Source organism: Panthera tigris, chromosome A2, assembly GCF_018350195.1.
Source record: "Panthera tigris isolate Pti1 chromosome A2, P.tigris_Pti1_mat1.1, whole genome shotgun sequence".
In the NCBI taxonomy this organism is placed as follows: Eukaryota; Metazoa; Chordata; class Mammalia; order Carnivora; family Felidae; genus Panthera; species Panthera tigris.
Window position 1 is genome coordinate 29643167 of NC_056661.1, and position 16121 is coordinate 29659287.

At 43.7% G+C, this 16121-nt stretch overlaps 1 protein-coding gene across 4 annotated transcripts in view; it reads left to right on the forward strand.

The window, feature by feature from the left end:
• Window positions 1–16121, forward strand: part of PTPRG (protein tyrosine phosphatase receptor type G) — a 710659-nt gene that overhangs the window by 572231 nt on the left and 122307 nt on the right. For all 4 annotated transcript variants that reach the window (XM_042979322.1, XM_042979323.1, XM_042979324.1 and 1 more), the window contains exon 8: window positions 3785–3977. In XM_042979322.1, the coding sequence (XP_042835256.1) occupies window positions 3785–3977 (193 nt within the window). The remainder of the gene's footprint in view (window positions 1–3784; window positions 3978–16121) is intronic.

The window sequence follows — 16121 nt, forward strand, 5'->3', positions numbered from 1 at the left end:
GACAGACGGCTGCTCTTCCAGAAGATTTCCAGTATACCTTGCTACGTATGGCAGCCCGGCCATTAAAAAAAAAAAAAAAAAAAAAAAAAAAAAAAAAAAAAAAATCACCCTGAGAGTTAAGAAATTCTTCCTTTTATTCAACTCACGTCTCTAAGGCTTTAATTTAAACCAGTTGCCTCTTTTTGGCCTTCTCTGGACATGGAGAAGAGCTGTTCAGCATCTTCCACATACAAGGGCCTTTAATCAAATTACTCCTAACTTGCCTTTTCTTCAGGCTAAACAATACCACTTCCTTTAACCTTTCCACATGGGATTTATCCTCCATCCTTTTAATCATTTTGGTTGGTCTTTCCCTCGATGGTCTCCAGAGGCTCTTTGTTAATTCCTTCCATGTAATTTTAAGTTATTTTCTCTAAGAAAAACCTGAAACTTTCTCTCACGGGTGGATGTGTTCGGTTCTGATTTGGGCAGTCCTATCAGAAGCATATACATTGCCAGGTTGGGGCAATTTGATTTTTCAATACCTCCAGTTATCTGAGTGGGTCCCATTTGGCAGAGTAAACAGTCCAATTTTCTTAATTTTTCTGGTTTTATTGCCTCTCTCTCTTCACTGTAAATAAAGAAGGAGCATCAGAAGGAAGAGTGGGAAGAGAGGCAATTCTGAACAGCCGCCACATGAGTTATTTAGAAGTTACGTGACCAGCAGAAAATGGGAATAAGACCACAGTACCAGGCTACTTTTGCTTCTGGGCTCGTTGAGAGACCATCCTGACTCTATTACCTTGATGAAAAAGCAGGGAAAGTTTAATGGTTTATTATCACTTTACATTTGCAGGAGAATTGGAGGGGAGGTGGACTGATGGGTGAATCCAGGTACTTAAATGATTTCTCTTGGCTACGGTCACTATGATCATTGCTTTCTCATGCAAAGAGAGTGAGTTTCAGATCAAGCAGGTCAATTTTTGTGACATTCTCTGAAGCGGTTTGAGAAGCATTGGGGTTAGTTCCAGGCCTCGAGATTACCATCCAGAAACCCAGATTGGGGAGGCCTGGCTGGCTCAGTCAGTAGAGCATGTGACTCTTGATCTCAGAGTTATGAGTTCAAGCCACATGTTGGGCATGGAGCCTACACTGAAAAAAAGGGGAAGGGGGCCAGAAAGACACCCGGTCATATTGTTCTTGTTTATTTTACACCTTGGTATTGGCCACCTTCTTGTCCCCCAAAGCCTAGGACAGCCACTCAGTGCCTGCTTGGGAAGCATCTAACATCTTTCACGTTGTAATTCTGTCCTAAGAAAGCATTCTGATTTGGTATTCAGGGAGCCAGATGGGCCAGGAAGAGTTCATTCAGTGTCTCTCTTTTTCATTCCATCCCTCAGGCGTTAGTATTTTCCATGGCTGGACATTTGAGATTAACTTTATTTCTTTGGTGACCAGGATAACTTTCTGGTCCACTGAGAACACATCTCTGTTACCCATTCTCAGCTTCATTTCTCTTATATCATAAAATTGCTTTGTTTTTTTTTAAACCCTTTAAAAAAATCTTTTTAATGTTTATTTATTTTCACAATTTTTTTTAATTTTACTTTTTATTTTTTTTTAAATTTACATCCAAATTGGTTAGCATATAGTGCAACAATGCTTTCAGAAGTGGATTCCTTAATCTTCTCCCATTTAGCACCCCCCCCCCACTCCCTCCAGTAACACTCTGTTTGCTCTCCATATTTATGAGTCTCTTGTGTTTTGTCCCCCTCCCTGTTTTTATATTATTTTTGTTTCCCTTCCCTTATGTTCATCTGTTTTGTCTCTTAAAGTCCTCATATGAGTGAACTCATGATTTTTGTCTTTCTCTGACTAATTTCACTTAGCATAATACCCTCCAGTTCCATCCATGTAGTTGCAAATGGCAAGATTTCATTCTTTTTGATTGCCCAGTAATACTCCATTGTATATGTATACCACATCTTCTTTCTCCATTCATCGATCGATGGACATTTGGGCTCTTTCCATACTTTGGCTTTTGTTGATAGTGCTGCTATAAACATGGGGGTGCATGTGTCCCTTCGAAACAGCACACCTGTGTCCTGTGGATAAATGCCTAGTAGTGCCATTGCTGGGTCATAGGGTAGTTCAATTTTTAGTTTTTTGAGGAACCTCCATACTGTTTTCCAGAGTGTCTGCACCAGCTTGCATTCCCACCAACAATGCAAGAGAGATTCTCTTTCTCTGCATCCTTGCCAACATCTGTCGTTGCCTGAGTTGTTAATGTTAGCCATTCTGACAGGTGTAAGGTGGTATCTCATTGTGGTTTTGATTTGTATGTTTATTCTTATTATTTTTTTAATGTTTATTTTTGAGAGAGAGAGACAGAGACAGAGTATGAGCAGGAGAGGGGCAGAGAGAGCCAGAGACACAGAATTGGAAGCAGGCTCCAGGCTTTGAGCTGTCACCACAGAGCCCGATTTGGGGCTTGAACTCACGAACCATGAGATCATGACCTGAGCCAAAGTCGGACACTCAACCAACTGAGCCACCCAGGCGCCCCAGTGTTTATTTATTTTTGAGAGAGAGAGAGAGAGATTTAGTGAGCAGGAGAAGGTCAGAGAGAGAGGGAGACACAGAATCAGAAGCAGGTTCCAGACTCTGAGCTGTCAGCAGAGAACCTGACGTGGGGCTCAAACTCACAGACCGTGAGATAATGACCTGAGCCAAAGTCAGATGCTTAAAGGACTGAGCCAGCCAGGTACCCCTGAAATTACTTTGTTTTGTTTTTTTTTAATGAACAGAAGATTGATGGCCACAGAAAATCCTTTTTGATAATGGACGTATGATCCTGGAGTCCTGATTATTTTTTCTTTGCTTTTCCATAAAAGTGTGGCCGGTAATCTTGTCGAAAGTGTTTTTTAATAATATTAATGAAAATGATAGCAGCTAACCTTTACTATGGGCTTACTGGCTGCTAAATAATTTCCAGACATTTTAATCCTTTCCATAATTTTATAAGATAGCTACTAGTAATAGATGTCTTTTACAGATATGGAAACTTGAGTTACAGAAACCTTTAAGAGTTTGACTATGGTTACCCATCTGGTAAATGTTGAAACTGGGCAGTTTACTTCACAAGCCTTGCATCCAGCAGCTTTAAGCCTTAGCAGCTTTGCTGTGTACTCGATCTCTAGTACGTATGTAAGAAGATGCTTAGTAAGAATTCAGTCACTAGTCTTTCTCGAGTCTTACGTGCCAGGAACTGTTTTAAGCACTGCACACAGATTATCTCATTTAGTCCTGGCACACACCCGATCGGGGTAGATGCTGCTATAATTATCACGACTTTATTGAGGAACACTTGAGGCTCAGAGCAGTTAGGCAACTTTCTCGGGGCCACAGAGTGGTTGAGCTGTGGAGTCAGAATTGCCATCCGGGTAGTGTGGCTCCAGAACCTGCCAGCTTCACCGTAACTTTGTGCTCCTCCCCAGAATACTAACGGTCTTGCCAGGGGGGCACAGCAGAGAGACCGGAACTCTTTTCTGAGACCCCAACTAAAAGAGTTCCGTACAGCCCTCCGGTGGGGTGTTCCACTGGTTGGCTGGCAGGACAGAAACCACAGCCAGATAAGCCTGTCGGCAGTGCCTCCAGCAGGCAACCTGGGTCCTGCTGGGCTTGTCCGACTCGGCCTTGGGCAAGTCCTGGCATTTGGTGTTCTTGTCACCCCCACCCACCTTGTACACTTAGCTTTTCTCATCGGTGGTCTTGTTTTCCCTTCCCTCTCTGGTTCTCGGTTCAGCTCGAGGCTTTTTATTCCATCTTCACTACGGAGCAGCAGGACCACGTCAAGTCGGTGGAGTATCTGAGAAATAACTTCCGACCACAGCAAGGGCTGAATGACAGGGTGGTGTCCAAGTCTGCGGTCCGTGACGCCTGGAACCATGACATGACAGACTTCTTAGAAAACCCACTGGGGACAGAAGCCTCTAAAGGTATGTTTGGATTACGCGCTCTTGCCCAGAGCAAGATTCCTTATCCTAAATTACTTCGAATGAAAAGGAGTTCGGCAACAGCCAAGAGTATCAAGAGCATATGTTGCTCTGCGAAAAGAGACTTGTCTATGTGATAAATAGAAGCATTTGTGGCAATAACTCCCCGGTTAAATAGCTGTATGTTCAAAACTGCCCTTTTGACTAGCGATGTGTCTGTCATTCTGTCGGTATTTTTACCTTGTAACGTCAACACTAATGGGTTAATGTCTACAGAAAGCTTTGGAGTGTCTTACTTTTTACCCGTCTGCCCGTTGAGATCGGGATATTGTCTCAATATCCTTTGACTTGCCCCCAGCACTCCACTATACGGTGTCCTTACCCACCTCCACACCAGGCAAGACCTCCCTCCCCCTCAGGTTCTCCACCCCCACCAGACATCACATGGCCTTTTTGAAACCATTATTTTACAGCTTGATTCCCGTATCTGATACACATGAGTTTATTGTTTTCAGGCATCTTCCTCCTTTCCATTGCTACATTCTCTTGGGAACTGAAGATATATTTCTCTCCCAGGAGATGAAAAAGTCTGATTCTGCCCTCATGGCTCAACCTCGGGCTCTGTGACTTGTCCTCATTGTGACTTAGAGCTCGGGAAACACTCAGAGAATAAGGCTGATCCAAGTCCCAATACTTGGGAGGGAGGAAGGAATAAGAAGGAATTTTCTTTGGGTGTGAAGAACTGCCTCTTTCCCAAGCCAGTGCTCTCCTCAGAAGTTGTGAGCTTGGGTAGTATGGGAAGGGCTGGTGTCTCTTATCAACACTGGACAGACTGTGGTATTTTTAGTGGGGTAAGTTACACGGGAATGTTTTGTTTTAAGAGTGCCCCCACCCCCAATAAGAAGGACCAGTTTACTGGCATATGACCTTTGTAGGCACAAAGGGGGAATTTGTAGGGGGAATGCGATTATATTCCACAAATAACCGCATTGATGTGCACTTTGATGATAAGAATGAGCCCATTTTCCCGGCTCATATGTCTGAAAAGGAGCTAAAAGAAGAGGAAAGGGAGCTTAAGAATGTGATCATTTCCTTCCTGTCTGTGTGATTTTGTCTGAGGATGGTGAGAGAAGCTAGTGTGTGGCCAGATCCCATCAAGAAACGCTTGAGATTCAAGTAATTTGGAGCCGACACTTTGTCAAGGGTACCGTTTGTCGGCTGGGAACAATGGGAGGGTTAGGAAGCATGCAAACCTGTAAAACGTCTTAGGTTGGCTGGCATAGCAGACCTCACTTGGGCTCATTTTGCTTTTTAACCAAGCTAAAAATAAAATGACCAAACTCAAAAGCTTTCTCCCAAGAGAACTTGCTTGGGAAAAGAAGAATCTCTTTGGGATTTTGTGAAACGTGAATGCCGAGGATGTGTAGGGGATGACGAATTTATATCACAAGTGAATACAAGGTCTGGTAGCTACAATTGCTGGGGTTATGACAGTTACAAAGTTTTTGCTAAAAAAAACAGGCTGGAGGGCACCTGGGTGGCTCAGTTGGTTAAGCCTCCGACTTCAGCTCAGGTCGTGATCTCACAGCTTGTGGGTTCAAGTTCTGTGTTGGGCCCTGTGCTGACAACTCAGAGCCTGGAGCCTGGTTTGGGTTTGTTTTCTCTCTCTCTCTCTCTCTCTCTCTCTCTCTCAAAAATAAATAAACATTAAAAAAATTTTTTTAAATGAGCTGAGTTATACGATATATCACCTGTGCAGAGCGAATGCATGGCCCTTACTACCCAAAAAAGTTAGAGAAGATCATGGTTTCTGTCACATTAAATTGTCAAAGGGAGCAAGAGCTTCTATGAAATGGACTTTCTCTGAATTTGAGGAGAACCATGGACCCATCCTTAAATCAGGGAATCAGTTTTTCATTCTACAAGGCTTTGTTGCAATTATCCTAGGGTCTATTGCTTACTCCTAAAATGTGTGACTATTAAAATGGTTTTTGATTGCTGTGGAGGCAGAGAAAGATATAGGTATAGTCCTATTTGTTTTTTCGACATGTTATTGGAGTGTAACATACAGAAAAGTGCACACATAACACATACACAGCCTGATGCATGTTCACAAACCGAATACACTAGAATAGCAACACCCAGGTCAGGAGGCTAACACCAACAGCTTCCCAGGAACATCTCCATCTCCTTGCTAGTAACTGTCCATTCCCAAGGGTAACCAAGACCATGAATTAACTTTGCCTGTTGTTTAGTTTCATAGCAATAGAATTATCTATTCTGTCCTTTTCTGTGTCTTGCTTTTTTTTTTTTTTTTTTTTTTTTTTTTTTTTGCTCTGCAGTGGTTTTGAGGGTCATCTGTGCTGTGCCCTGTAGTTGTGGTTTGTTCTTAACTGCAGAATTTCACTGTGAGACTCCACCTGAATTTATTCATCCACTTTAGTATCCCTGAGTATGTGGATTGTTTCCACAGTTTGATGATGATGAAAATTCTCGACCATGCCTTTTGATCAGCATACAGACATATCTCTCTTCAGTATGAACCTGGGGGTAGAATGGAGGCAGCCTGGCGTACACATACGTGTTCGGATTCGGTTACGTACCGCTACACGGGGTCCCGGAGTGACTATATGTACTATGTTCTGCTTCTGGTTGCAGTCTGTCAGGGTTTCCTGGGTTTTTTTTATGGGGTAATGTACATGCCATAAAATCCAGCGGCTATAAGTGTACAATTCAATAATTTTTACTAAATGTATAGCTACAGTTATGTAGCTATGTAATCCAGTTTTAGAACATTTTCATCACCCCAAAAAGTTCCTTCACAACCCTTTGCAGTCACTTCTTTCTCCTATCCCCAACTTGAAGCAACCTCTCTCTGATCTGCTTTTATCATTCACTTACTTGACATTAGGATTTTAAAATTTATCCATGTTATAGCATGTGTCATGGGCTCATTCCTTTTTATCACTCAGTAACAATAAAACCTATTTGTTTTTTTTGTTTTTAGTAACAGCTTTATTGAGATTTAATTTACATATTATATTCGGGGGGGGTTGTTGTTTTGTTTTATTTTTTTTAAATCTTTATTTGTTTTTGAGACAGGGAAAGACAGAGCATGAGTGGGAAAGGGGCAGAGAGAGAGGGAGACACAGAATCCGAAGCAGGCTCTGGGCTGGGGCTCAAACTCATGAAGCATGAGGTCATGACCTGAGCCGACTGAGGCCGACTGAGCCACCCAGGCGCCTCTAACATTCATTTTTTTAAAGTGCGCACTTCACGTAAAAGCTGAGCCTGAGTGGCTCAGTCGGTTAAGCTTCTGACTCTTGATTTCTGCTCAGGTCATGATCTTATGGTTCATGAGTTTAAGCCCCCTGTTGGGCTCCATGCTGACAGCGCTGTGCCTGCTTGGAATTCTTCCTTCTCTCTCTGCCCTTCTCCCACTTGCACATGCGTTGTCTGTCTCTCACACACACTCTCTCTCTCTTTCTCAAAATAAATGAACTTAAAAAAAAAATTAACGTGTACCCTTCATTGGTTTTTAGTATATTCACAGAGTTGTGCAGTCGTCACTACTATCTACTTCCAGAACATTATTATCACCCCCCAAAAGAAACTCCATACCCAGTAGCAGTCACTCCTTCTTCCCTTTCTTTCTCCTGCCCCTCCCGCTTTCCCAGCACATGCAACCACTGATGTGCTTTCTGTCTCTATGGATTTGCCTGTTCTAAATATTTCATACAAACGCAATCATATAATATATGGTTTTTTGTCTCGGGCTTCTTTTGAATGTTTTTTTTTTAATTTTTTTAACGTTTATTTTTGAGAGACAGAGACAGCGTGAGTAAGGGAAGAGCAGAGAGAGAGGAAGACACAGAATCTGAAGCAGGCTCCAGGCTCTGAGCTGTCAGCACAAAGCCTGACGCAGGGCTCTTACTCGCGAACTGTGAGATCATGACCTGAGCCGAAGTCAGACACTTAACCGACTAAACCACCCAGGCGCCCCTATCTCAGGCTTCTTTTAGCATAATAGTTCAGCTTACTATTTTCCAGGTTCATCCATGGTGGAATATGTATCAGAATTTTCCATTTTATGGCCAAATAATACATCATTATACGGATATACCACATTTTGTTTACCTGCTGATCAGTTGATAGATGTTTGAATTTTTTTCTACTTTTTGGCTGTTGTCGGTAATGCTGCTGTGCACGTTCATGTTCAGGTTCTTGTGTGGACGTGTGTTTTCAGTTCTCTTGGGTATATACCCTGGAGTAGGTAACGGAGTCATATGGTAACTCCAGTTTTCTTTTTTTTTTTTTTTTTTCAACGTTTTTTATTTATTTTTGGGACAGAGAGAGACAGAGCATGAACGGGGGAGGGGCAGAGAGAGAGGGAGACACAGAATCGGAAGCAGGCTCCAGGCTCCGAGCCATCAGCCCAGAGCCTGACTCGGGGCTCGAACTCACGGACCGCGAGATCGTGACCTGGCTGAAGTCGGACGCTTAACCGACTGCGCCACCCAGGTGCCCCGGTAACTCCAGTTTTCAAGTTTGGAGGAACTGCGAACCGATTTTCCAAATCCAGTGCACCAGTTTGCATTCCCATCCGCAGTGTATGGGATTTCTGCACATCCTCACCAACAGGTGCTATGTGTCTTTTTTTACATTAGCCATCCCAGTGGATGTGAGGTAGTGTTGATTTGCATTTCCACAGTGACTATTGACGTCCCTGTTTGTTTTTAAATGCACATTTCATGGAATCGTAGTCTACATAACCAAATGCTCCTCCTTTTTTGTCCCCAAGAAAATTCACCTAATTCCATGGACTATGGGCCGAAAGCCAGGCACAAATACTGGCCATCAGTAGGCAGCCTAGAGGACTTAGATTGACCTTAGACCTTTGACATGTATGCAGTAAAGAGTCCCAGTACACAGGCAGAGTCCCTTTCTCTTCTCTAGTCTTCTGCAAAAAAGATTCAAAAAGAGACGGATGGTGTTCTGTAATCTTCTGGTAATTAAAAAAATAAATAAATAAAGCCTGTCTGATTGGCATTCTCTATCTAATCACTATTGGAAACTTCCAATGCCTAAGAGAGCTACAGTGTTGATTACGGAGCTGTGCGTTTATTGTGCTGTTATTACAGAAGAAGGGAAAATAAATTAATTACAGAAGGGAAGGGTCAGTAAGCTTTCTTTGTTAAGGACCGGATAGAGGCCATTTACTCAGCTCTGCCTCTCTGGCATGAAGGCACCCATGGACAATATGCAAATGAATGGGTGTAGAAAATGTCTTCCCAAAACATCTTGTTCACGAGAATAGGCAGCAGGCCAGATTTTTTTTTAATTTTTTTTTAATGTTTATTTATTTTTGAGAGACAGAGAGACAGAGTGTGAGTAGGGGAGGGGCAGAGAGGGACATACAGAATCGGAAGCAGGCTCCCGGCTCTGAACTGTCAGCCCAGAGCCTGACACGGTACTTGAACTCACGAACCATGAGATCACGACCTGAGCCAAAGTCAGATGCTTAACTGACTGAGCCACTCAGGCATCCTGGCAGCAGACCAGATTTACCAACTGGTGCTCTAGAGGATGGCTCAAACTAAGGTGGAAAAACTCACTCACAGGCTTAGTTTGACATAAATATTTTCTGTCTTAAAGATGGCTGTGGCCATGATCATGAGGCATTGGTTGGTTCTATTTTCCCATTCCACTGCGAGACCTTAGGGCCAATTAGATATTTATTGACTCAGTGACCAACCACTTACCAAGTCACCTTAACACCTGGTCATCTTTCACGGCCACGATGTAAGAGAACCTTAGTGAACTGATTATAGCCCTGTACCTCCCTCATTCCCCTGGCTGTGATCATTACCTGGTGTTCATTGAGCAGCACCGTGAGGAGTGCCTGAGTTAATGCGTCCCCATCATGCCCTGCTGTCAGGATGATTGGACATACTGGAACAGAGAAAACAGAATCAAGCTTTTCAGTGCCAGCACTAGACGCATGGCCATGTACAACACCAAAGGAAAGGAGGAAAAGTCATCTCAATATTGTATTGTTGCTGAAGAAAGACTTATAATGGATGTCATCCATAAAAAATATAAAGCTTTAAGTTCCAGTAAATGGAAACAATATTTAGGCTTGGTGGATTGTTCAAGGGACATCCAATTCTCCACTCTGCCCTTTGTCGGTAAATAACTTGGACGGACTTTAGGATTTAATGGGCTGTCATTTCAGTTATTCTGCAGCACATCCCAGACACATGGAAGAACATTCGGTGATTAAGTGCTGAATACTATCTATTGTGAAGACTTTTGGAACAGTGAACGGAGGAAAAATAACTTTCCTTCCAACAACATGAAACATATGGTTTATTAATTTAACGAAACCTGTTCAAACCACAGTGGAATCAAAACCACTTGATCTGATAATTTGATTTGATGGCTTAATTAAAGTGACACTGCGTAATGTAATAAAAGCAAAGGAAATGGTGAGGGCACTGGACTGCCTGTGTGCCCTCCAGTCTCCTGAGCTGATGCCATGTTTTTTGAAGAATGGTCTTTGCTTCTGCTGATGGAGGGATCTCTTTTTTAGCTACATTTTCAATGGTAAAGATTGCTTCCTGTTTTGGTCAAAAGCAGTTTTTAAGAACATATACGACTTTGTGAGAATGTCTCAGTAAGTAGCGTATTTTAAATCTGAATACGTTGAGAAAGAGCATCACATTACCCACCCAAATTAGCAAACAAAGAAGTAAAGGCATGATTGCTCTTAAAAAGTTTGACATTGAAAATTGTGGGGTTTTTTGCTATTTTGGGAGAAAATATTAATATTGTTCTATTTTCAGTTTAAGCATTTCTACATACCAAATTAATGAGCTTGAATTACTTTATCTTATTAAAAGAAGCTCTGACACGGGCATTAAATTCCTTTGTACGCAGCTGTCCTCCCAGAAACTGTTCCAAAAAGTTATCTTGTTACTTCCAGAAATTTCCAGCGCAGAAAAGTGCTAAGAAAAACACGTTTTTAACACTTTAAAAAATGGAGTGTTTTTAACCTCCTTCTTTTAAAAATAACTATCATTAACCATTACTTTTTAACCTGAGAAGTGATTAAAAAAGAAGGCAAAAAAGTAGGGCTGTTTTTAGGATTCTCTAGCATCCGAGGTTCTCATACTTTTGAAGGTCATGCCCATGCTGTCTCAGACATTTTTATACGCTTGGGCATCCCATGATTACTGTCACTTTATGTAAATATGTAAAGGGTTGGTACCAGTTGCCTTTGATTGGTTGACATGAAGTTGATGTTCGTAGCCATTTAATGTAGCATTGACTATTTTTGCTTAGTAGCCAGTGAATTTCTTTCCATATGTTAGCCATCTTCATCCACCTTTGGGGAGCTTATTGACTCTAGAAGCCAAGTGCCAGAAGCACCTGTGGTCAAGCAGGCTATGTGGGTTTCTTTTAATGTTCATTTATTATTTATTTTTGAGAGAGAGAGAGCACGTGCACACTCATGCGTGTGCATGAGCAGAAGAGGGGCAGAAAGAGAGGGAGAGAGAAAATCCCAAGCAGACTCTATGCTGTCAGCACAGAGCCCGACACAGGGCTTGAACCCACAAAACCTTGAGATCATGACCTGAGCCGAAATCAAGAGTCAGGCGCTTAACCCAATGAGCCCCCCCAGCTGCCCCAATATGTGGGGGTTTTTATGTGCCAAATGTTAGGCTGGCTTCTTCCGTTCATATGTTGTTTTAATCCTGAAAACAGTCTCGGCCACTTTTTATTTCACTTTTCATTTATCAAATATTCGTTGATCGTGTACAATGAACAAGTTCTAGGCACTAGAAATAAAGGTAACAAGGGAGAAGAGTCCCTCATCATGGAGCTTATGTTTTAATGTGGAGAGAGAAATAAACAAGTCAGCTGACAGTGACAAAGCTTCAGTGTTCTAAGGATCAAATTAGGTAGTATTCTAAGAGTAGTAGAGTGTGGGGAGGCAGTGGGGATGAGATCTTCCCTGGGTAGGACACAAGGTGATAAGGAGCCAGCCCTGCAAAATTCTCAGAGGGAAAGGTCATTTGTGAAGGCTCTGAGACATGGGAACCAGCATGGAGAGATGGGCAAGGGTCAAGTCTGGAAAAGACTTCTCTTGGTATTCTTATGGCAGTGGGAAGCCTTTGGAGAGTTTGAAGAAGGGCTGTGGAATGATCCGAACAGGTTTTTAAGCCTGTCTCTCTGCTATGTGAAAAATGGTTGCAGAAGGCTTAGGATATAACTTGTAAGACCAAGAGGTGACAAATAGACATGTTCCCTGCAGGATAACCATGGTTGCGTGATGGTGATCCTGGTAGAGGTAGAAGTGATCCATTGGGAATGGATTTTGGAGTAGAGCCTCTGAGATTTAATAATCGTTAGGATGGAGATTGGGTGGGGGTGAGCAAAAAAGAGAAACACACTCTTGTGTGTTTTAACACATGTGAGGGTTCTGAGACTCAGAGCAAGGAAGCATCCAGAGCCTCTCAGCCAGGAAGTGGGAGAGCTGAGATGCGAACCATGATTTTCATATGTCCAAATGCAGCAGTCTTTTCCGCAAGGGATTTCCAGCTTCAAAATGAATCTACAAGCAGTGGCCTCTTTGTTTTAAATGTCATGAGGTGGCTTGAAAACAGTGTATTACTCCCTCTCTGAACAAAAGAGCTTCAAAAATAAACATTCTTGTGGGGATTGGATATTCTTCTTAAACATCGGGTTTATCATCCTAAAAGAAATCACTGGGCTCTGTCTGTATCTGCTTTGCTTGTTTTGGTGGGTTTTCTTTGGTGTTTAGGGCATAGGCTACTGAGGCTTTGATCAGAGGGTTATTCCCTGGGTGGGTCAGTACACCCACTTGATTTGGATGCTGGGGCCTCCTAGGCTGAGGGTGTTGTGCATCCTTGGATCAACAGAGCCTGACACAGTACCTAGGACATAGTGGGTGGATAGTCGTCTTTCGCTCATGACAGGAATGAATGAATGAATGAGACAATATAAAGTGATGGGTAAAAGTATAGATTTTGGAGTTCAGCAAACCTGGACTCAAAACCATTTACTCTTGTGCATGCTTGCTCAAGTTAATACCCAAGTCTTGGCTTCTTCTTCTGTAAAATAGAAATAATAATCATAACCCCCTCCTTGGCTTTGACCTTTAAAATGAAATAATTTAGGGAACAAAGAGTATAGAGCCTGCAGTGGAAGGTTCTCTGCAAATAATTATACTTTCTTGTCTGTAGGTCAGCAGTGGCTTTGGATGCTCAGGACAAACTATTATATGTGACATGATCACCGGAGAACACATTTCAAAATAAGGGGACCAGGCTCTCTTCCTGGTACAAATGCAAACCCAGGCTGCCGGAATGTCTTCACACCTTTCCAGTGAAATCCACAATCCTTACACGGTGCCTGTCCAGGCCCCCTCCCCAGCCCCATCTTGCACTTTATTTCCCTTGGCATCTTGAATATCAGTTCACCTCCACACCCAGTCCCAATGGCCTGTACCCTTTGCCTCACCTCTCTACCTAATCCACCCCTCCTCAGCCTCCATAGCCCAGCTCTAGGGTACCTTCCCCATGGAAGTTTCCTGACTGCCTTGGTCCAGCTGCTTGTAACAGGGTGTCAGTCCCTTTCTCTTTCACACTTATCTCAGTTGGAGTTTTACATTAAGTTGTATGTTTCTCCCCCTAATGTCTAGCTCTTTTTATTTCTTTTTTGCTAGAGAGGGTGCAGTGCTCACTGTTGGCTCCTCAATCAGTATTTAACTAGATGGGTGAATGGATGGAAGATTGGATGGGAGGTGGGGTGGGAGAATGGATGAATGGGTGGATGGATGGGAGGAAGGGTGGGAGGATGGATGAATGAATGGGAGGATGGATGAATGGGATGCGAGAGAGGGTGGATGGATGCAAGAATGGATGGGAAGGAGGGTAGGAGGATAGAGGGATGGATGGATGGATGGATGGATGGATGGATGGATGGATGGATGGATGGGAAGGAGGGAAGGATGATTAAATGGACTAAGCTAATCCATACATGCCAGGTGGCCAGGAATTAAAGGATTCTTACCACAAGGGTTGGTACAGTTGGGGCATTTATGATCTAGGCCAGGCTAGGTCCTCTAATAGGAGGAGCATTGCTAGACATTGACATTTGATGTAGGATTCCACACCACCCCCCCCACGAAAGGCCCTGAAATCAGAGAGGCCCCTCAGATTTGGGAAGCCATCTCCTGCTTTGACCATAAACTATTTGGATGGAAGTGTTCATCTCAACAAAACATGGACAGAGGGCTTTCCTCTCCGTCCCAAGAAACAAGCACTCCACCCACACCTAAAAGCAGAGAATGGTGGCACTTAACATGGCAGGCACTTGTGTCAAGATGCTTCCCGGCACAACTGCTGTTATGGCTTGAGAGCTAGTGAGCGGATACTGGTAACAGACACCAGGGGCTCTCTGTCGTTTTCACACTTTATAAATATTACCTAATTACTTAATCCTCTGTTTCCAGGCAGATAGGCATAGTTTGATCTTAAAGGCCAACTTAGCAACCCTCCTACAGCTTCAGCTTTTCTTTGCTCTCTAGAAAAATCTTCCCTGACATTGTGTTTATTTGTGTGGACACTGTGGAACTTATGAACAGTAATCTGGAAATTAATAAAGGCCACCAGCATCCTTCCTCCCAGAGCAACAAGCTTCCCCTTTCTGTCGCTAACTAGCATTCACAGCCCATGAAGCATGAGGCTCCGAGGTGTTTGCGAGCATCTCCGTGGAGTCACAGAAGGAATGTAGTGGGGAGACAGACTTTCTTCCCCATCCTTCCCACTGACTATTCCACAAACAAACATGCTTTAGTTGAGGCTGCTTCTTCTCAGGTACAAGGAACGTGGGCAGAACCCTTGGATTTCTCAGGGTGTAAGAAACCTCTCACCTCACCAGTCCCTGGGACCTGATAATCGAAGATATCTGTAAAGGCACAGTAGTGAGAGGCTTCCTGTGGAGGCGTCTTTTTCTGTTACCTTCCTGGCATAGCCAGTGGTCCTTCTGGCTGTGGGCTTTACTCCTGGGCCCTCTCTTGACTGGCTTTGTGATTCCAAAGCAATGGTCTGAGCAGTTGTAATGAGCATCTTGGCTGTGCCATTTCAAATCTGTGTCTGTGATGAAAACGTGCTACCTACACATCTGACACTAAATGTTAATAGGTATCATCAAGTGTGTGGAGCCCTGTGGTTTCTATGCTTATGGGCTGGCGTCAGCAAAGCCTTCTCGGTAAGGAGTGTACCGATCACTTAAAACTGTTGGTTTCCGCAACCAGCTAGAAGCCCAGTCTCCTCGGGGCATGTGGATCCTTACGCCAAGGGCAGCCAAGAGACCGGGTAGCTTAGTCCTTCCTGTGTGTTGAAGAGGTCATTTCCCCGTGGGGTGCTACCTGTTCATAGCCTGGTCTGTCTCTCCTTGCAAGTGGCAGGCTCCCTGTTCTCCTCTTGGGTCCTCTTGGCCAGGCCCACCAGTGGCTACTTGAGGCCAGTGCCCAGGTCTGGGAGCCCCTGGTGCCATCCCACAGAGGACCGTCCTAACCACATGGCCAGTTGGTGCAGATGCCACATCTGGGGTTTGAAATGAGGTGGAGCTCATGCCCTGAGCCAGAACTGAGCTCAAATAAGAGAAACAGATGCCAAGGAAGAGTCAGAGATTTAAAGCGTCGGAAATCAACGAGGCCATAACAGCATTTCAGTGATAGGAAGTAGGAGGCCAGGCCAGAGAAAACCCAGCTCCAATACTTTTGTTCCCCCTAGAACTGCACGCTGGTAATCTGGTGCACACCTCCATCGGGAGCCCAGGACTAGAGCAGGGCAGAGGGAGAAGCGAGAGTTAAGTGGTACTGTGTGGAAAGGATGCTGTGCTCAATTCAAGTGGGACAGGTCCACTTTGCCCTTTTGGCAGGAAATCACAGCGTCTTACACTTGAAAGGGAGGGAAGTACCTGGAGTCTGGTCTCCCACCCAGTGTCTGAGAAGCTGCTGTTGTCAAGTGGAGCTGGGAATATGCATCATTCTGAACTTTGCCACCTCCCTTAGCGCCAAGCTGAACAATGCTTTTTCCTGCATAGGACATGGAC